Source organism: Mchenga conophoros, linkage group LG13 (assembly GCF_057382185.1).
Source record: "Mchenga conophoros isolate Kocher_MC1m ecotype Shallow Benthic linkage group LG13, M_conophoros_male_GT1.1, whole genome shotgun sequence".
In the NCBI taxonomy this organism is placed as follows: domain Eukaryota; kingdom Metazoa; phylum Chordata; class Actinopteri; order Cichliformes; family Cichlidae; genus Mchenga; species Mchenga conophoros.
This window is the reverse complement of record NC_140538.1, coordinates 16,575,891-16,597,546: the sequence shown is the minus strand read 5'-3', so window position 1 is coordinate 16,597,546 and position 21,656 is coordinate 16,575,891. Positions and strand designations below refer to the sequence as shown.

At 41.3% G+C, this 21,656-nt stretch overlaps 1 protein-coding gene across 3 annotated transcripts; it reads right to left on the bottom strand.

The window, feature by feature from the left end:
- Positions 1-361: 361 nt before the first annotated feature.
- Positions 362-17,533, bottom strand: cdhr1a (cadherin-related family member 1a). Of its 3 annotated transcripts, none has more exons than XM_085296757.1 (18): positions 16,382-17,533; positions 16,201-16,262; positions 15,456-15,551; positions 14,884-15,029; positions 14,744-14,794; positions 14,561-14,650; positions 14,381-14,467; positions 13,636-13,752; positions 13,350-13,493; positions 12,400-12,478; positions 12,207-12,307; positions 11,634-11,837; positions 9,579-9,731; positions 9,311-9,475; positions 7,928-7,995; positions 2,726-2,954; positions 2,397-2,654; positions 362-1,245 (listed from the first exon to the last, which is right to left on the bottom strand). In XM_085296757.1, the coding sequence occupies exons 1-18, from the start codon at positions 16,399-16,401 to the stop codon at positions 700-702; spliced, it is 2,616 nt and encodes an 871-aa protein (XP_085152883.1). In that variant the 5' UTR covers positions 16,402-17,533; the 3' UTR covers positions 362-699. The 3 variants fall into 3 exon arrangements, with proteins under 3 accessions (XP_085152883.1, XP_085152884.1, XP_085152885.1); XM_085296758.1 differs by having other exon boundaries at positions 16,834-17,532; XM_085296759.1 differs by having other exon boundaries at positions 1,106-2,099.
- Between the last annotated feature and the right edge of the window lie 4,123 nt (positions 17,534-21,656).

The window sequence follows — 21,656 nt, the reverse complement described above, 5'->3', positions numbered from 1 at the left end:
GAACCCAGAAAATAAACATATGGCAGCTGCTACAAAACAGTGATCCAAACAGTACAGCACACCTGCAGAGTCGGATTAAAGGCCCTTCTTATGTGATCACTTGGTCTCCTTCACCTGGGCTGATCTTGTCATAGAGTTCAAGTGTCATGAAATCTCTTGTAAGGAGCTTGGATAGATCCTAAACAAACAGTCTCATTTGTTGAATTCTGAATGACTTCATTTCCAAAACCAGGTTTGCGTTCAGGAATTTTAAATTTGGTGTGTCACCACATAAATAAGGGGGATCTAATTGTTTCAGAGTCATACAAAAGCCAAAGGGTGTGAACTGAAAACATGGTTTGAATAATGACAAACATGCCAGGAATGTTTTTCTGTTTTAATAAAAATTGTGTTGTTGATTTACAAGGAGTGAAGCTCTTTGTTGTTTCAGTATATTTCAACACACACACACACACACACACACACACACACACACACACACACACACACACACACACACACACACAAAGCACTGTTCATGTAGGTTATGAAAGCATCAGTCTACCGAACAATCCCACCTTCAGGTTCATTTGCTGGCTGCTCTGGAGCTTTTTATCATCACACAGGGCTTAACGAAACTCTGTCTGATTGTCTGTCCTTTCTAAGTTCTTGAGATGGCCTCAGGTCTGAGAGTAAAAATAGAACCTTGATTAAATAGTGTTAATGATCTGGCTTTCTCTTCTGCTCCAGCCTCATCTTGAGCTCTGAAACCAGCGCTTTGCTCACAGAGTCCTGCCTGGTCACCACTGCCTTCTTTAGAGGTTTGGGTGCCACGGTTGCTGAGACTGTGGGAATGACCCACTGCCTCTCCACCGGGAGGCAAAAAGCTGGTGGAGGTGCACAGGGTGGCGGTGGCGGTGGCCACTGTCTCAAAATCCTGCCAGCATTGTTGTTGTGGTTGACATTCTCCACGATTACCTCTGGTTCCCGCTCTTCCTCTTTAACCTTAAATTTCTGTTCGTTCCTTTCGGGTCTCTTTAAGGGGTTTTTAAAAAGCCAGGTGTGCTGTGTCTTCGGCCTTCTCTTCACACGGCGATTGGGCAGGATCCGGTTGGACTTTTTGTTGCGCATGAATGTTGCGGTGGAGATGAGGACTGTCACTATGATCATGAGACTAATGATACCAGCAAGCATACCTAGGATTTGCAAAGGCTTGTTTCTATTCTGCATTAAAAATGATCCCAAAGGCCCCCCTTTGAGTTGAGTCTGTAAAAGAGCACAGGGAGAATTCACATCCATGGGAGTGAAGTCATACTCTGTCACACAAAAATATGTCCTGTGTATGTTTTGTTGCACTTTGTGCGTTCATCATTTGGTAAAAGATGTGTTAAATAAGTCTTTAGTGCCATTATAATTTACACAGACATAAAGAAAAACAAAGTCGCTTATTTATTAAATGTAGTTTCCTTGATGGACGATTGATTTTGTTGCCTGCTTCACTAATTTTTTATTAAATTAGTATTCTGCTCTTCTTATATTTTGTCAAGACAAGATCAGAGAGGTTGTCTGGGAAACTAGCGGAGACCATTCAGCATCAGAATCATAATCAGCTTTATTGACCAAGTATGTGCACACATACAACGAACTGGGCTCCGGCTATTTCTCTGAAAATGAGAATTTATGTGTGACCCAAACACAAACGTAAATAATTTGTTTAATTTGGTCGTAGCGTCATATTAAACCAGAAATACAGGTAAAACAAATTGTATAGGATCATTTATATTGTGCTCCTGTACTCTTTTACAGACACAGCCTTGTTCTGAAATAAAATCCTCTGGACACGGATTGCTACAAATTCTTGGTACCACATACTAATAACAATAGTATTGCTGTGTTGATGAGCTCAAGGCGAGCTTCCTTTATGGCACAGGCCTCCTTATAATCTTTCTGATCTTGCCCTGAGGTTGCACACGTGTCTTTTTCAAAGAGCTGCAGTACATAACAGTTGAAATGAAGACTGTCAGTGAAATGGCAAAGCTGACAATGGTCAAACAAATCCCAAACACTGTCCCTGGACGTTTCCTTAGGCCCATGAAGTATGAGAAAAATCTGGATTTGATCTGTAAACATGACAATTGCATTTGTGTGAGATTCAGTTTTGTATTTCACTATACATTCTCAAATTAAAATATTATGGTATAGTACTTTGTATAGTGTTTCAAATTTGATGAATGTGCATAAAAATAATAATAAACTGTGGATCTTCTGTTTGATATCATGCTGTTAACATCGCAACTGTGCAGGATGATTTATACAATGTCGATGCATAAAAAACTGGTATCTTAGTGGGTTTATCGTGAAGGCCTCACATAGATTTCATTGTCATATTGCTGGTCTTTTGCTTTGTTTCAACTTACAGCTTCAGTGATGTCAATCTTGACGACGGCGGTGGTGGTGAGGGATGGATGGCCTCGGTCACGGGCCTGCACCACCAGCGACCAGGTGCAGTCTCTCTTCTTGGTGATGTTCTGAATGATGGCCATTGACTTGATGTAGGACTTCAGCATTATCTCGCCTGTGTCAGCGTTAATGTCAAAGATATTGTTTTCTGGCTCAGCTTTCATGATGGCATACTCGATAACGTTGTTGGGGACCTCTGCATCATCATCCACAGCCTGCAGACAGTAAGGGTACTGAAAATATTCACTTTTACCAAGTTTCATTTTGTTTAAAGAGAGCTGCATACCTCTATTTTCACTGGAGCTCCAATCACCATGGTCTTCTCAAGGAAGTTATCATAGAAAGCAGGAGAGTGGTCATTCAAGTCCAACACAGTCACAAAGACTTCAGCCAGGTTGTATTTCCCCTCTGTGTCCTCTGCCTTCACATAGAAGTTATACTTGGACCTGACCTCAGCATCCAGGCTTGCCCACGGCTGTGTGTAGATGATCCCAGAGTCAGGTTTGATCAGGAACCTGTGTACAGTGATGAGTCTTCTGTAAACTGACTTCTTTGGACAATGAATATCAAGACACCATGCACCATGAACATTTTATACGTATTTGTTATTGTAGATTATATGATACTTTTCCCCCCTAAACAATTAGTCATCTGTTTTAAGCACTTGGATTGCACTTCTTGCTAAATCTTGGCACTGATTTTGTCACACAGACTGTGAGTTTTGGAGCTTTGAAATATAATTGTGATGTAGGCTGCTAATACCCTAACCTCAAATCTTTAGAGTGTCATTTAGGTCCAGAAAAAACCTACCTCATTTTTAAATGAGCTAACACAAAATCAATCTTATTACTTCTAGAAGCCAGATTGTTTTCGTCAGCTGGTCCTGTGACCTTATAAACACATACATTTGGTGCATTATGAAGTGATTGTTATTCAATGGAATGATTTTGTGATTAAGAGTATAGAGTAGGGGATATTAGGTGGGTATCCTAATATCCCCTCGACTTGCTGCCGGTACGTTGGGGTTTTTCCCGGTGGACGAGAGGGTTTGTTCCCTGCGCCTTAGGGTCGGGGAACGGGTCCTGACTGTTATCTGCGCTTATGCGCCGAGTGGCAGTTCAGAGTACCCAGCCTTCTTAGAGTCCCCGGGGGGGGGGGGGGGGGGGGGGGGGGGGTGCTGGAGGGTGCTCCACCTGGAGACTCTGTTGTCCTGCTGGGAGACTTCAATGCTCACGTGGGTAACGACAGCGAGACCTGGAGGGGCGTGATTGGGAGGAACGGCCTCCCTGATCTGAACCCGAGCGGTGCTCTGTTATTGGACTTCTGTGCTAATCACAGTTTGGCCATAACGAACACCCTGTTCGAACATAAGAGTGTCCATAAGTGCACGTGGCACCAGGATGCTCTAGGCCGTAGGTCGATGATCGATTTTGTAATCGTATCAGCAGACCTGCGACCATATGTTCTGGACACTCGGGTAAAGAGAGGGGCTGAGCTGTCAACTGATCACCACCTGGTGGTGAGTTGGATCAGGTGGCGGGGGAAGACGCTGGACAGACCTGGTGCACCTAAACGCGTAGTGAGGGTGTGCTGGGAACGTCTAGCAGAAGCCCCAGTCCGCAAGATCTTCAACGCACACCTCCGGCAGAGCTTCAACAGCATTCTGAGGGAGACTGGGGACATTGAGTCCGAATGGACCATGTTCAGCGTCTCCATTGCCGAAGCTGCTGCATTGAGCTGCGGCCGCAAGGTGGTTGGTGCCTGCCGTGGTGGTAATCCCCGAACCAAATGGTGGACACCAGAGGTGAAGGGAGCCACTAGGCTGAAGAAGGAGTCCTATCGGGCTTGGTTAGCCTGTGGGACTCCGGAGGCAGCCGACAGGTATCGACAGGCCAAGCGGAATGCGGCTCGGGCAGTGGCTGAAGCAAAAACTCGGGTGTGGGAGGAGTTCGGAGAGGCCATGGAAAAAGACTTTCGGACTGCCTCGAAGAGATTCTGGCAAACCGTCAGACGTCTCAGGAGGGGAAAGCGGTGCTCTACCTGCACTGTGTATAGTGCTGGCGGAGCGCTGCTGACGTCGACTGAGAAAATTGTCAGGCGGTGGAAGGAATACTTCGAGGACCTCCTTAATCCCACTGACACGTCTTCCGAGGAGGAAGCAGAGTCTGGGGATGAGGGGAATGACCCGCCAATTTCCGGGGGCGAGGTCACTGAGGCAGTTAAACAACTCCTTGGTGGCAGAGCCCCTGGTGTTGATGAGGTCCGCCCCGAGTTCCTGAAGGCTCTGGACGTTGTAGGGCTGTCCTGGTTGACACGCCTCTGCAATGTTGCGTGGAGATCAGGGGCAGTACCTGTGGACTGGCAGACCGGGGTGGTGGTCCCCATCTTTAAGAAAGGGGACCGGAGGGTGTGTTCCAACTACAGGGGGATCACACTCCTCAGCCTCCCTGGGAAAGTCTATGCCAGGGTGCTGGAAAGGAGAGTTCGTCCGTTAGTCGAAACTCGGATACAGGAGGAACAATGCGGTTTTCGTCCTGGTCGCGGAACACTGGACCAGCTCTTTATCCTCTCCAGGATACTTGAGGGTGCATGGGAGTTTGCCCAACCAGTCTACATGTGTTTTGTGGACTTGGAGAAGGCATTCGACTGTGTCCCTCAGGGTGTCCTGTGGGAGGTGTTGCGGGAATATGGGGTGTCTGGCCCATTGCTACGGGCCATTCGATCCCTATACAACTGTTGCAAGAGCTTGGTTCGCATTGCCGGCAATAAGTCGGACTCGTTCCCGGTGGGTGATGGGCTCCGCCAGGGCTGCCCTTTGTCTCCGGTTCTGTTCATAATTTTTATGGACAGGATTTCTAGGCGCAGCCAAGTGGCGGAGGGCTTTCGCTTTGGTGGCCTCAGAATCTCATCTCTGATTTTTGCAGATGATGTGGTTCTGTTGGCTTCATCGGGTGAGGCCCTCCAGCTCGCACTGGAACGGTTCGCAGCCGAGTGTGAAGCAGCGGGAATGAGGATCAGCACCTCCAAATCTGAGGCCATGGTTCTCAGCCGGAAAAGGGTGGAGTGCCCACTCCGGGTCGGGGATGAGTTCCTGCCCCAAGTGGAGGAGTTCAAGTATCTCGGGGTCTTGTTCGCGAGTGATGGGAGAAGGGAGCCGGAGATCGACAGACGGATTGGGGCTGCAGCTGCAGTAATGCGGACGCTGCACCGGTCCGTCGTGGTGAAGAGGGAGCTGAGTGTAAAAGCGAAGCTCTCAATTTACCGGTCGATCTACGTCCCTACCCTCACCTATGGCCACGAGCTGTGGGTAGTGACTGAAAGAACGAGATCGCGGATACAAGCGGGAGAAATGAGCTTCCTCCGAAGGGTGGCTGGCCTCTCCCTTAGAGATAGGGTGAGAAGTTCGGCCATCCGGGAGGGGCTCAGAGTAGAGCAGCTGCTGCTCCACATCGAAAGGAGCCAGCTGAGGTGGTTCGGGCATCTGACAAGGATGCCCCCTGGGCGCCTCCTGGGTGAGGTGTTCCAGGTATGTCCCACCGGGAGGAGGCCCCGGGGCAGACCCAGGACACGCTGGAGAGATTATATCTCTCGGCTGGCCTGGGAACGCCTTGGTATTCCCCCGGATAAGCTGGAGGAGGTGGCTGGGGAGAGGGAGGTCTGGGCCTCTTTGCTTAGGCTGCTGCCCCCGCGACCCGGCCCCGGACAAAGCGGATGAGGATGGATGGAGTATAGAGTATGCAGCAACAGCAAGTCTTAGCATGGCTAGCTTAACGTTGTATAAAGACTGGAACTAGTTGAAGTCGTGCAGATGCTTTTCGGAGTCTTGTCTCACTGAAAGGTTGCCCTAACTTCTCGTAAAGCCAAAAATTTTCATTAAATTGAACGGACAAGATAAAACAAGTTTGAAAGGTGACTTCAGAGGTGTTAGTGAGCGAGGTCAAACTCTGGTTCTCAAACTCTCGGGGTAGGCTCAACTGATGGAGCACAGAACCACTCCTGATGAGGTGAGGACAACCAGGGGAAAAATATGAAATTGAAATAAGAAGAATACTTTTTGGGGGAAACAAACAAGCAGGATGCTGTTATGGAGACCTCATATTACTAAACTTCAACCTATAGTGCCAGATTTTCTTTAATTATGCGATGCTGGAGAGATAAGATACAGTAAAAGATACAGATTGTTTCACAAACTGACTTGTTTAGCTGTCCTACAAGGTTCCAGCACAAGTTAGTCAGAAGCAAAGAGCAGTCTATTTTCTCCTCCAATCCCATTAAAGGATTATCGCAGACCGAGGGCGGGCAGGCAAAAGGACTGTCTACTCTTGTGTACACTTAAGCGCTCAACCACAAAGTGTAAAACAGTGTAAAGTCTGCAATATGAACTGCTTTATTCTTTCAGATGCAGAGCCCAAGCATGTGGTCATGCATTGCTTCATAACCATTTTAAAATCAAAGCAGCAATTTCGAGAATAATCTGAGGTGACACAGTTTCAAAATCAGTTTGACTAAACAAGCACGCACTAAGCTAAATCTCTCTCCTCTGCTTATTTTGGAAATCCTTGTCCTTGATGCCTTGATGTGACATCACATATCTCTTCTAATTTATTGCTACAGAGGGGTGTAAAAATACTTTCCCCTTGCATTTGAACAACCAAAGTAGATGGTAACCTCATTCCTACCAGCATGTGCCTGTGGGTTTGTGTTGCAGCTGAACAGACAGTGAACATAAATATAAACCCAAAAAATAAAGGATCCCAATGGCAAGATGTGTCTGCATTTTAAGTGTGAGTAAATGCACGCTGTGGATATACAGTACTCTGTAATATCAGAAAGAACTGTGTAGTCTTGGATCTGGAGAATGGATTTCTGCTGGGAAACTAATAAAAAGTGAAAAACACTAGTAAATCCTCTGGGCTACGGTGCTTAGGGGAAATAAAAAGAATCAAGTCGTGATATGAAAAACTAGTGTGCTCTTACATATCTGTCCAGCTTTCAGGCAGATGTGTTTTTGCTACAGTGTATGCTTACAGTGTAGTGCATTATTTGAAGAGATATACTTTATTTGAGCTTCTTGACACAGTTGTACATTAGATATAATGTTTATTCTATAAAATTTGGTTTCACTACTGGAAAAAAACCCACATGTCAGGTGTTGATTACTATATTTTACTATAGTATAGTAAAATATATTCTTTTTTCTTTGTACTATAAACATTAAAAATATTCTTCTGTGATCACTATCCAAAGACTGATGAATAGACACAGTGAAGGCGACAAAGTTATTTAGTTATTCTCTGAACATTTAAAAGATATATTCTAAAATCAAATTAATGCTTTTTCTACACCAATGCATGTGAATATGTGGAGGTCTTGTGGAGATGTTGCAGAGATGTTACATCTGAATATGTGAATGGAACAACAGCATTTAAAAGGACTCATTTTTACTGTGTCCTACTGGCAAAACATAAAGCTCATTTATTGCACTTACAGCTCAGCCCCTGATCCATAGATAGAGTACTTAACTTCACCCCAAGGTCCTGAGTCTGGGTCAAATGCCTGTAGACAGGTATCAATGAATCAATCAGTCAATAAAATCTTTATTTTGAACATAAAGTAAAGACAAAATCAGCAAAAGCCATCATATTCACATGGGAAAAACAAAAACAAAATTCACGTTCACACAGATTCAAGTTAGTGTAATATGTTTATGCACTGAGTAATTATACTTTCATTAATTATTTGTAATTATTTAATAATTATTTAACTACTCTAGTATTGTAACAGTATTATTTTTAATATGTCATTAGATACAAATATCCATCCATCCATCTATCCGAGCAACCACAGGCGAGAAGGAGGGTCCATGCAATTATCAATATTTAATGCACAACCTAATAGACATTTAGCACCCTGTCTCATCCATATAGTGCCGTGTAAGTGAATGACAGAGCTATGATAGATCATAGAGAATAAAATGTCATGTTTGGCTGTAGATTAAACACCTGAGTTCAACGCAAGTTTTACAGCAGTGAGTTTAATATGTTGCAGCACCTATCCTACACTAAACTGTCATTCAAGCACAGCCAATGACCAGTACTGTGTTGACTTGCCTTTTCTCTTTCCTCTTTCTTTTTAGTTTGCATCTGTTTTCGTCATGAATGAAGAAAAATCTGCACTTTCGTGTTGTCTGCCAGCATGGACTCAGTAAACTGAATGAAAATGTGCTCAACTGGAACATGATGTTTCAGGGGTCAGCTATAAAAAGACAGATTTTTGATGTCATAGGAACATCATCATCATCATCGGCTAATCTTTGTGTCTGTAGCTGCTGGGATGCCTGTTCACTGTCTCTATGCGTCCAAGGTCAGTTGTTGGCTGCTCTTCTATCTGATTGAAATTGCCTGGGATCAAGGCAACAAACCCCTGTGGTGTTCACGCAAGGTCAGGATTTAATAATGAGCCTCCCTGTTGCTTTGAGCCCCTGTGGGGCTGACAGGAACAGACAAGGGCAAAAGACGATGTGAGCCAAGTATCAATCAAATCGTCATGTCCTTAAGTGTTCCTTTTACTTCAGTACATATTTTGATGCTGTAGAGGCATGTGCTGCTAAGCATCAGAGAAAAAAAACATGTCTGTGAATTTGGTGTTACACAACAAAATGAAAGTGATAGCCATCTGGCAGCTTACGTCGCCTAGCTTTTATCTACATGTTTTCACATATTATCCCAACCCTCCCCGCTCAAAAAGTCTACATTTAGGGGATTAATAGCCCTGTTGGGCATTTTGTTAAAATCAGCATTCCTCTTTAGCTCTGAGTGACGTACATTGGTGATGGCATGTATTTTTAGACAGGATGAAGAGACTGGCTCACCGTGACTGTGACCACATTGGAGCCACCGGGTGAATTTTCTGGAATTCTGGCAATGTAGTAATCTGAAGAGAATTTGGGAGCGTTGTCATTGGTGTCCAGGAGATGAATGACGATGTCCGCTGTAGCGCTGAATTTCTCTGGTGTGTCGATCTCAACCGCAAGGAGCTGAGGAAGAAAAAAATATTAGAAATATACATGCATTTTTCAAACCTAATTTTAATCTACTGTAGTGCATGTATATTTTGGCATGCTAGTGTAAATAATTTACCTTGTATGTTAGAAAGTGGTATTTCTCATAGTCCATGGCAGCAGAGTCTTCTACTAAGATTGTGACTTGGGCCTCATTGAGTACAGTCTGAGGGACAACTCGCAGCATTCTTCCTGGTCCAATCAGTCTCAGGTTGAATTTAGCATTTGCACCCTGCAAAAGCAAAAACACATAATTATCATATCAGATCTATGCTTCATATGCATAGATCTGTAATACATAATAATCTGCATTATTTTCAGAGCTAAAAAAAAAAGCAGGCATGTAGTAAAGTCTCTTATAAAAGTGATGAGTAGCAGCAATAATATTCTGGCTCACACAGAAAGATACTGTCTGACGCTGCAACATTATTATCAGAAAATATATGTAGCCCTGGCTATATAAGTAGCTCATTATTTCAATTTGTTCATTAATATTGATAGTTAATTGCAAATGTTTAATGTGTTCAAGAATGTATACAAATGCCTGCAAAGTATGTGATGTGTGTCAGTTAAATGCACAACCTTTTTATTTGTATTTTGAGGTTTATGTCATTATTTTTGATATGGTATTGATATGTACTACAGCTCCAGTGAACCCTGAAGTAGTCTCAGGTAGAGGGGTGGGAGTAAGTGGGGAGCCGTGTGCACTCTGCAGGAAGCGAGAGAGACGAGAGCTGAACAGTGTCGAGTGAACGCAGAGTTCATAGAAGGGCGACAGACGCATTTTCGGGTTAACGGATAGTTAACTGGAGTCGAGAACTGTTGTACCCTACTGTGAGGTAAAGGTGGATTTTGTCTGACACTTGTACCCAATGTTATTGTGTAAAACGGATTAGCGCTAACACAGCCGCTAGCACAACTGCTAACATAGCCGCTAGCGTAGCCTAGCATATTCGCTAAGCTCTTGTTCTGCTCTGTTTTTATTTATTAAGCTAATGCTAAGATTGAATGTTATCGCATGTGAACTGGCATTTAGCGGAGTTGTGTGATTCAGTAGGAGGAGACGGACGTCTTGCTGGTGGTCAGAGAGGTCCCTTCTGCTGGTGTGCTGAAGTTATGTGTTCACGTGGGAGCACGTGGAAAGGACGACTGTGAGTGCTGCTGCCGCGGCCTGCTGGTAGCCGTGACCCAGTTTCCCCGCTATCCCCTTGAACTGCCTGGAGGTGTGAGTACTGTTGTTTGCACGTGCTTTTTATTTGTACTGCTTGGCAACAAGTGAAGCGACCATATTGTTTTAGGTCCCAACGCACCCTAGCCACGACTCAGGCCTGCAACGAGGGGTTTGCTAGCAGAAAGACTGTAGCACTTGAGGTGTGTGTGTGTGTTTGGTGAGAGTGCGTGTGGGCCCACAATATTATTTGATTATTTTGTTTCTGTTGAGGTAGATACCTTATCATTGTTTAACAAACTTTATTGATTTTACTTATTTTCTTTGTGTTGTTAATTCAGCATTCACTAAAGTGGAGTTAACTTTATAATTGACCTGCTTGTGTGTGATTTATTTCCATATAGTGTAGTTTTATTGCATATTTAATACCATAAGCATTAAAAAGGGAGTATCAATAGGAAAGTAACAACAGGAACCCAGGGCCCCTCTCAATAGAACGTGGGACGGGTGTTACACATATTTAGTGAAAATCAGTCATATGGCTCGTAAAGTACACAGAGCTGAAAACACAAAGACACTTGCGTAAGCTGGCAAATGGCACAGAAAGCACCTTTTAATTGTGTTGGATTCCTTTCAAACTCATGCAATTTTAGAAGGATTGACTGTGATAATGGCAGGATTAAAGTCATTATGAGGACAGAAACACAGACTCTGTCCTGAACACTATGCTGTGCTATGATGCTATGATTGATGTTGACTAAACCAGTTACTCATTAGATAACATTATAATTATTACAGAAAACAAATGCTATTACATAAAAACCAGTCATTGTTACTCTTGGCTGGCTAAGGCACCTTTGAAAGACAACCATGAGTGGTACGAGTGTTGAAAAATACCTGCAAAAAAGGAAAACTTGAAGCTTGTCATAGTCAGTGTAGAGAAAATAAGACAACAAAGGTGTTCACCTGATCAGAGTCATTGACGGTGATTTTCAGCCCCCGGAGGATCTCTCCCTCGGGTGGATGCTCATACATGGTCAACTCAAACGTGCTCTGTGGGCCGTTCTCTCCGTAGAAAGTAGGCGGATTGTTATTTAGGTCCACAACACGGATCACCACTGTGGTGACCTCATAGTCCATGAGTCTGCCTTCGGGACTTACTTCTGAAGCCTGAACAGATGGAGTAAAAGTCAAGGTATATTTATCACTCTTAGAATCAGAGACATGGGCCGATTGGGTATTTTATCTACCAATTTTACTATCGTGTTTTTCCCCCTAATTTTCCTTGTAGATTCATTGAGCCACTGTTCAGCTAATCAATGCACTTTGATTAGGTCTATAAACATTTTTGTGTGGACACAAGCACTTGTAAATAAAATCAGAAGTACAAAAAAATCCCAAAGTGTTTGTTTACATGCAAGTCTTTAGAAAATAGCTGTCTGAGAAGATCAGGCTTTGATTTATAAAGCAGTTATTATATTAAAATAATATAGGAGAGAATGTATGCAAAACAGAGTTGGTGACTGAACAGCAACTTACCCTGACTTTAATGTTGAAGATTTCTCTCTTCAGATAAATGGGGAGAGTCAACAGGGTGATGCAACCGCTTGTTTTATTGATACTAAAAACACCGTCATCACCTGGTGAAAAATATTAGATGGATGAACCTTTATATAAATATTTCTCCCTTCATTTTAAGATGATTGTAGCTTCCTTTGACAAAATGGCTCACCATCATCGAATGAATAACGGACTGGATTTGGGTTCCCCACATCACCATCTCGGGCCTCAACAGTGAATATTTCAGATCCCTAGAGAGAGTAAAGTAGAAAGATTTTGCATTTAATAAATTGGTGGTGGCATGCATCTATAAAAAATAGATCTTCAAAAGCCTCTTTTTGAACCACCATGTGTCTGGTGCAGTTAGTCACAACAAATCGCCAAAATCTAACCTTCTCTCTGTTTTCAAAGGCTCATTTAAATGTCACACTCCTAATTATTCTCATTTGGATGAAAGTCAGACTGTGTAAACTTGCTGTGATGAGCTACTGCTGTGACATTTTGCAATAGTGATAAAGCAGTGAAATGCCAGTAATCAAAGCTATGTGATGTGATGTGCCTTGGGTTTTGGGCTCTTTTGTTAGTTATTATTTATACTGCCAATATAAAACCTAATCATTCCACATGATGCCGCTTTATGACAGCAGTGTAACTAAGTTGTCCTAAACGAAAAAGAAAATGACAAAAATGTAGCCATTGTGCTAACTGTGGGGTGGCTGTAGCTCAGGTGGCAGAGCAGGTCAGCCACTAATCAGAAGGTCGGTGGTTCAATCCCAGGCTGCCTCCTGGCTGCATGCCAAATATCCCTGGGCAAGATACTAACCCCGTGTTTGCCTACTGGTGGTGGTCAGAGGGCCTGGTGGCGCCTGTGTCCGGCAGCCTCGCCTCTGTCAGTGCGCCCCAGGGCAGCTGTGGCTACAATGTAGCTTGTCATCGCCAGTGTGTGAATGTGTGTGTGAATGGGTGAATGACTGAATGTAGTGTAAAGCGCTTTGGGGTCCTATGGACTAGAAAAGCGCTATACAAATGCAGGCCATTTACCATTTACCATAACTGCCACGTATTTCAACTCTAGACTAAAATCAGTGCATAAAATCACCGGGGGAGCGTTTTCATACTCACTGGCACTGAGATTTCGTAAACATAGCCAAAGTAGGGAGTCCCAATGAAAGATGGCAGAGTGTCTTGAGCATCAATCACATTAATTGTCAGGGTAGCAGAGGAGGACATAAACTGCTCCTTCCCATTAAAGCTACCACCACCATCCTAGAACAAAAGTAATAACAGTTTAAATCTGCATTTTTAAATGTAAGTCTCCTAGATCAAGAAATTGCTAATTTACATGTTCCTCTGCTATAATCATGTTTCATGATTTTATGTTCATCTTTGAGTATAATACACCAAGCACCTTTGCAATAACAATGACAAAGTGTGTCTTTGCTTTCTCATAGTCCAGCATTTCTCCAGATTTGACACGAAGGACTCCACTGTGTCTGTCGATGGCAAACAGAGTGGACTGAGCACTCTGCAAAGAAAATGGAACAAATGCATGATTTTAAAAGCACACGCAGAAACACAAATAAGGGGTTACATGAGCAAAAGCCTGTCACTGGCACTCTTAAAACCCTTTAACAAACACTCACATGAAAAGTGGTCAGGTGGCAGAATAAAACCATACAAAAGCTCCTTGAAATAAGCCAATTCCAATATCCAGTCTTTGCCCATCTGGATGTAAAGTACCCATATGCTCAAGGACATAGCAGGCAGGTGAAAGCTGTTGTGTCCAGATGTGGACTGCCTGTCTCCTACTTCCAAGCCAGCTGTTCTTTGTTCTTAATAGTCCAAAGTGCAAACTAACATTGTGTCGCTGAGCCACCCCTCGCCGACACAAATGTAACTGCCATTTAATCCCCATCTTCATAACTACACCAACATATTCAGGCACAAATACACAGTAACACAGGAAAATATATGTAACCCCTGCTTAGTACAACTATACGTCATCAGTGTTGAAAGCAGATTATTGAAAAAACTTAGCGGTTTACAATTTTACCTAACAAGTAAAAGAGCCCCGGGAGGTGACACAAATCCCTTTGGGGTTGTGTAAGGAAGGGCGTGTGAGTGGGCAATATTTTCCCACTGCAAAGTGATACCTGTAGGTAGTAGGTGACCGAGCCCCCTGAGCCTGTGTCTCTGTCCACTGCCTCAACTTTGTAGATACTGATTCCAGACTCTGTTGTCTACAATGTACAAGAAAGAAAAGGTAACATTTAGAGCTTAACAAGACCTTTTTCACTTGGAGAAACAGATACTGTTGTCTCGGCTTAACTTACTTCCAGTACATCAATGATCGCAGGCATGTTTTGGAATTCAGGCTTTTCATCATTTGCATCCATTACAAATATTGTCACTCTTTCCACAACCTAAAAGCAAGAACCGACAGTAGGATAAAACCACAAAGCATGTTGAAGTTTAGTATTTTGACTTTTTTTTTAAAAGGAGCTAAAAGTTGATACCTTGCTTTGCCCATCAGTGATGCTGACAAGAACATCAATAGAGTCTTGTTTCTAAGTAAATAATAGTAGTAGGTTAATACAGCAACCAAGTTGTTATAAAAACACTGAATTGTCGATCTGTACATCTTTGTAAAGTTTACCTCTCTGTCCAGCTTTTCTACTAATGTAATGTTTCCAGATTTGGAGTCGACGCTGAAGTACTCTTTGGACCCTGGATCAAAGGAAAGGCCGTACCTCACCTCTTGGCCTTCAGGATCTGTGCCATTAAGACGATAAATTTGTGTACCTATAGAGAGATATCATTATTAAGAGTAAATATCCCCTCACAGAAACAAATTGTGGAAAGGTACACAGTTTCTAACCATTTACTATGAGGTGTACGTTTCTTTTGGTAACAACTGCTGTGGAACAAACCAGCCTGAAACACTAAGTACCATTTGGAGTATCCAGACTGATGCAAGGTGTAGAGGGACAGCTGCACTGCATTCGCAGCCAGCAAACTGTCCCTGACATCAACAGGTGGCAGCAGCAGATGAGCATGTTAGTGTGAGTGCATACACGCCACACAACATCTGTTCATCTATCAAAGACTACTTAACATCCTGGACTCTCACATATTGGCCACCACAACACACCATTTTGATGATTGGTTGTTCTACAGTCCTATTAGCTGTTCACACTAAATGTTCCCCAGTACAGAGGTCAATCTCACCAACAGCAGTGTCCTCTGAGAGGCTGAACAAGGCCAGGTTTCCATTGTAACTGTAGGGTCCATTGTCGTAGAAATATGGAGCAAAATCTGCTTGTGCTGCCGGCAGACACATAAATCAGAGAAAAGAATATTTAAATGTCACAGGTTTATTTGGCATAATCTTTGAAAGAAGAAATTGTGCTCCCTGAACTATCGGTGAGTGGAGGCAATAAAGCACAACCTTAATCTATGACTGAATCAGTCTACTGAGTGTTTTGTACACATACTACTGATATGAATTTGTAATTTTAACTGGTTCTGTCTCTATAGATGCTAAAATGGCAGAAGAAATGCTATGTAAACTGTATACACAACCTCCTCTTTCTTTGCACTTTGTCTGGGATTAAAGGTGCATTACATCAACCTCCTAAAATACTCTTTCTATACATAGACCTGCGATCTCTGCTGCTTTTACCTGTAATACGATTCCCGTTATTTAAAACAGTTTTAACCTACTATTGCATATCAGCTTTAAAACTCATTTCATAAAACAAGCAAATAATTTTGTGTATCTTAAAAAAATACTTATATTTCCATTTGGAAAACCCAGGACATAAATAAACTGAAAACTGAGCGGAGGTTCTTTATAACAGTGACAGAATTACAAAATTAATACATAAAATAGCCCAGAGTCTGAATATCATTCACAATCTGATCGCATCAGGATTAGTAAACAGTAAACAGACAAACAATAAGGTAAACTTACCAAAGCAGGCATGCACAAACACAAACAGTAGTAGCAAATGTGGTATCCTTACATGCTTCATCCTAAAGAATAAAGTCATGAAATCGCACCATGAAGACGGCTTCGTCAAGAGACCTCTACATGAGCTACACTTCTCAAGGTGTTCTCTGGCAACTGGAGAAGGCTAAACGCAGATGCTCACATACTAATCCAATGACACATCTTAAGAGCTGATTCAGGGCCCCCGTAGTCTCCAACTGGGCCTTAGCAACCAAAAGGCCAAAGGAGATGACTCTGTCTGCAAAAGCTGTACATCTACAACTTTGCAGTAGATGTACAGCTATATTCTTCACATTTTCAACTTTTAATGTAAATTGTGTTATTACTAGCCAGAAATATACAGAAATCTGTTTTATTCTGATGTTGTCTAAATGATAATTCATAAAAGTTAAGCTATTATCGCACTTTTTACAATCACTGGTCACAGTGAAACATAACGATCAGGATGTTAATTTTGTTTTTTAGTTTTAAAGCTTTGATTTATGATCTGCTCTGAATGACCGCAGTCTCAGCTATGTAACCACCCCGTACTAAATATAATGACCATTTTACATAAAATATTGTGACCAACTATGTTTGATGTAAATTCTATACTGTAACTGAAGGAAACGGTTTCCAGGGCCTAATCCGTGGATCGACTTCCTTCGAGGCGTGGACGTCTATCAGCAGAGAATGTACCTTCACCTATCAGCAGAGAATGTCCCTTAGTCTGTAACACAGTCAAATATATTCTCAAGTAATATTCAAGCATGCCATTCAGCGTGTTAGTACGAGCTCGGGAGCAGCTTGGGAGAACAAGAAAACAGAGACTGCTTTAGATTGTCTTCCCAAAGTGACTCAACTTTATTCACAAGTACAACAGTTTATATAGAGGGTAAAATTCATGAGACAGCAGATTTATCAGTTTAAACCAGTACAGACCAAGATAAGGGAGCGTCTTCCTGCCCTTGGGTGAAGAAGCATCCTTTGTGTAGTGTATCAGTTCAGCTACAATTGTGATTATCTCAGCGACATATTTTCAAGGCACAAAACGAAGAGTTCTTACATTAGTGAAATCTGAAACAAACCATTTGGCCTTCAACAGGCGTCTAAAAGATTAAGAAACTAATGTAGCTGAGGGAGTGATCTCTGTGGTATTTCAACCTTGTACCAGCCTGTGATTCTCACACATCAATTCTTGGGTCAAAGAGAAAAATAACTAAAACAAAAGGGGCCTTATTGAATGACAGAGTTTTCCTGTATAATGTCACTATAAAACAATATCCAGTAAATGCTACCATGGTACTAAAATACCTAACAGTAACTGTAGTCAGTGATTTGTTTATATTGGACAAGGGTACCATCTGCCATGCAGACTTTACAACCATATGTTTCAGTAACATAAAAAACCCTCACTACCTATGCAAGTAGCTTTTATGTTGAACTTTTATAACTAAAAACATCACATGTAGTACTAAAGCGGGCTAATCTTCTTGATTGATAATTTCATTTTCCAGCAGGTGGAAATCTCCTGTAAACAAATGTTATATAATACTTAGCCAGAGGTCCTCTTTTTACCAAGGTAGTTATTTTTTTTTTACAAATATTTACAAACAAAACATAAATGTTTCCAAATTTGATAGTTTTAAATTCATTTTTTCACTAATCCAAATAGTCAGTCAACATCACTTAAAGTGACTCAAATAATCTAATAATTCTTTCTCAGTTCTCTAGAGTGCAGTAATGTTTAAAAATCCAAGTAAAGACCTCAAACTCGCTGTCTCTATCCTGCTGAAAGAGGCCTAATATAATGTACGAGGGTGTACATGGTCTGCAATGGGGCTTAAGTAGGTGGTACATGTGAATGTAATGTCAACATGGATGGCAGGAGCCCAAATCATCACACTGTCTACTAGTTTACCTTATTCCTGGTGCCAGGTGTTCTACAGGTAAGTGATTTACACACAGTGGGCAATCCACGTGATGTAAAGGAAAACATGATTTCTCAAACCAGGCCACCTTCTTCCATTATCGTGGCAAGTTCTCATGGTGAAGTGTCCATCGTTGATGCTTTTGGTGGTGGACAGGGGCCACTACAGGGGCCTCACTAGTCTGCAGGTATATATACACAAAAAACCGTATTGCACTGTGTATTCTGACACTTTTCTATCAGAACCAGCATGAAAGTTTTTTGCATTTTGAACTACAGTAGCTCATCTGTTGGATCGGACCACACAGCCCAGCCTTCACATGGCTGCCCATGACCCTGTTGCTCTTTCACCACTGCAATAGATATTGACCACTGCAGACTAGGAACACCCTGCAAGAGATGTAGTTTTCAACATGCTCGGACCCAATCATCCAGCCATCAAACTCAAATCCTTACACTTGCTCATTTTTCCTGCTTGTAGCACATCAACTTTTAGGACAAAATGTTCTGTTGCTCCTTAATATGGGATGGAACAGTATCCCTAACAAGCGAAGAGATAGTCAGTGTTATGCCTGATGTGTGTTTATAGATAGCCTTTTATATCCACATTTCTATTGCATAGCTATCTACTATCTACTTTATAAGCTCAAATTGCAGACCAAAAAACAAGAAGGAAAAAAAATCCCATTTGTTTTTCATTGGCAGATGTTATATGTTTCTTCCCCACTTGGAAAAATAGGTCAAGTATACAAATGCATTGTTTAATTTCTATGCATACCATTAAAACACTTTGCATGAAAGAGGATTTACACACGTGAATAAAGCATTTCAGCATCCAGTCTCGTGCTGATATTAAATCTACTATATATAATCTGAGCTTTTGTCCTAGAACTTATAGTGGATAACATGTTCTAAGTGTGTGCGTAATTCACGAATGTTTTCACTCAGAAAAACACAACACACAGATGCAGAACATCAGGAGCATCAGTACAGTTTAATATCACTGACCTCTGACAGCAGTTAAATTCTCAGCATATATGATGAAAGCTTTCAGACTGGGCATGTAAATATCCAGCATTCAAAGAGATCAATCATTTTCATGCCTTTTGAAACTCTTACACAATATACTTACTGAAAATGGTCACATGTCAAGTTACTTCTGTGTTGGTACTTAGGGTCATGCCTCCAGCTTTAATTTTTGTAATACTGACGGATGGCATGCATTAAACCACTGTTCTCTAATCTGTACACATGTGATGCATGGAGCCTAACTCTGGTAATATAAACTACATCAGATGTAAATATGAAGCACAGTTAGCACTTACATTGTGGTTGTAAAAAAGCCCAACTGAGTTATGGCACGTAACATTATGTAGGTTCAAAAACAAGTACTTTATATGTGTGCTTATATTTAATAATAGTCATATGAATGCTATGAAGGTTTTTATATCTTCCCAATGATGAGTGTAAAAAGTATGGCTAAAAGTTCACTGTTTTATAGTTTCTAGTATTGTGATTTCAATTATTGTGACATATGTGATAAGCTTCTGATTGTTGGTGACAGACCATAAGGATGCCCAAAGGAATTTTAGGGCCATGCCTAATCACTAAGACTAAACCTGCCTCAGTGTAACCTGAACCATTTGTACTAGCTGCCAACAAATGACAATGATAAGCTTCCAGATGGGTCACATTTGTCATACCACATTTTTGAATGGGTTTGTGTTAACATAAAAGATTTAGCATCAAGATGAAACCATAAAAAAGATACATTTAAGGAATAAAGAGCAGCAGAAGACGAACATGTTGTATCACAAAACAATCAGGGAAGCAAACACAGCAAGAGAGTTCTTTCCAAAATAAAGGTCAAACATGGATTCAATCACTTATAGCTTCTGAATATGTGAAAAACACCTGCATGAAGAATCGTTCAAACCAAGTATTAAAAAGGGGAAGTTCTTCAAGTTTCATTATTTCTCCATAAAGTGTTACAGTTACACTGGATTTTTCTTTTCACATATTGCAGCTACTGTCTAGTGACAAAAAATAAACCCTAAATTATAAAATGCCAAATGAAAACACTGATTATTTATTTACACAAAAGAAAGTAAGCAAACTAAAACTATAGCCGACTATTTTACAAAATTAAAATGATAGCTGAAGCATTTAAATACATTTTATTTCAGATTCCATGTAATGATGATCATATGACTGAATGTTTCTGCCATGAACATTTCAGCTTGTTGTACAGGATTAGAGTACATAGCTCATATTTAGAACACGTTTTTGGCCATTTATCAAGATGCGATGTTGACAGAGAGAGCTACATGTAGAACTAGTTTGGCTCTGTTTCTGTACATGTCTCTGAAACGTGAGAGTCTGGAAAAAGGACTAGTGAACATGTAGATATGTTTATCACTAAGACGAAGAATATTTTGGATTAATCTTGTTGGGTTTGAAAGAATCTCAAGCATACCAAAGATACACTCAAATCATATATTTTTATTCCCTGAAAACAAACTTGTGGGTTTATACGGTATCTGGAGAGCTTGATATGTTTAACATAAATTGATAAAATTCCAGTTAAAACAAGCTGCCCTTTCCCCCCTGCTTAAAAAAAATAAATGAAAGGAAAGTCATGTATTTACCTGGGCGGAAAAGGAGATTTACCAAAAATAGAAAGGGAAACTTTGAATAAACTGAACAGTACTTGTATCACTACAAGAGCACCTGTTCTCAAGCTCCCCACTTCAGCTTTGGCCCTTTGGATTATTATTGATAATCTCTAGTGTGGTTTGCCAAGGCCAAAGGTTTGCTTTCAGTCCTGGTCCACTCTAAAACTGGGTCATGCCTTTAATCTCTCCATCTACAGTATACTGTAGGTTAGCAGCCTTTCATTTTCATAAACTGCAGAATGAATACACGGCACATTTTTTTCTGCTGGAGTAACTGTGGACTAAAATGATCATTAGCATCTGCACAATAAGCAGTTTATATATAATCTATTAACATTTTATTTCCATATTATGGATGAGTCCTGACTACATTAAAAATAAATAAATAAAAGAATTTTTAAATTAAAATGAGGGTTTAGCAGTGAAAAAATATCTAGGAAAACAGCATCAGTAAAAAAAAAAAAGTAGTATTCACAACAGTATTAAACTAAAACCTAAAGTAATGTTAATATATGCAGAAAAATGCACAAAATATGGGTATGGTGTGCTTACCTAGTTTGTTGTTTTCAGGGAATGAAAATATATGATTCTTTGGTATGCTTGAGATCCTTTTAAACCCAAAATGTTTAATGAGGATAACAATGCAATCTGACAAAAAAAATCACAATGAATTAAACACTTTAAGCCCTGACAGGAGCCTACGGAGGAGTTCAAACTAAGCATTTGCTCTCTGATGCACTGCTCCATACTCTGCTTTTACTTTGCTGCCCCCAAGTGGTACAAATCAGATGGTAAACACTACATGTAAAAATAAACAGGTCTGTTTATTTGGC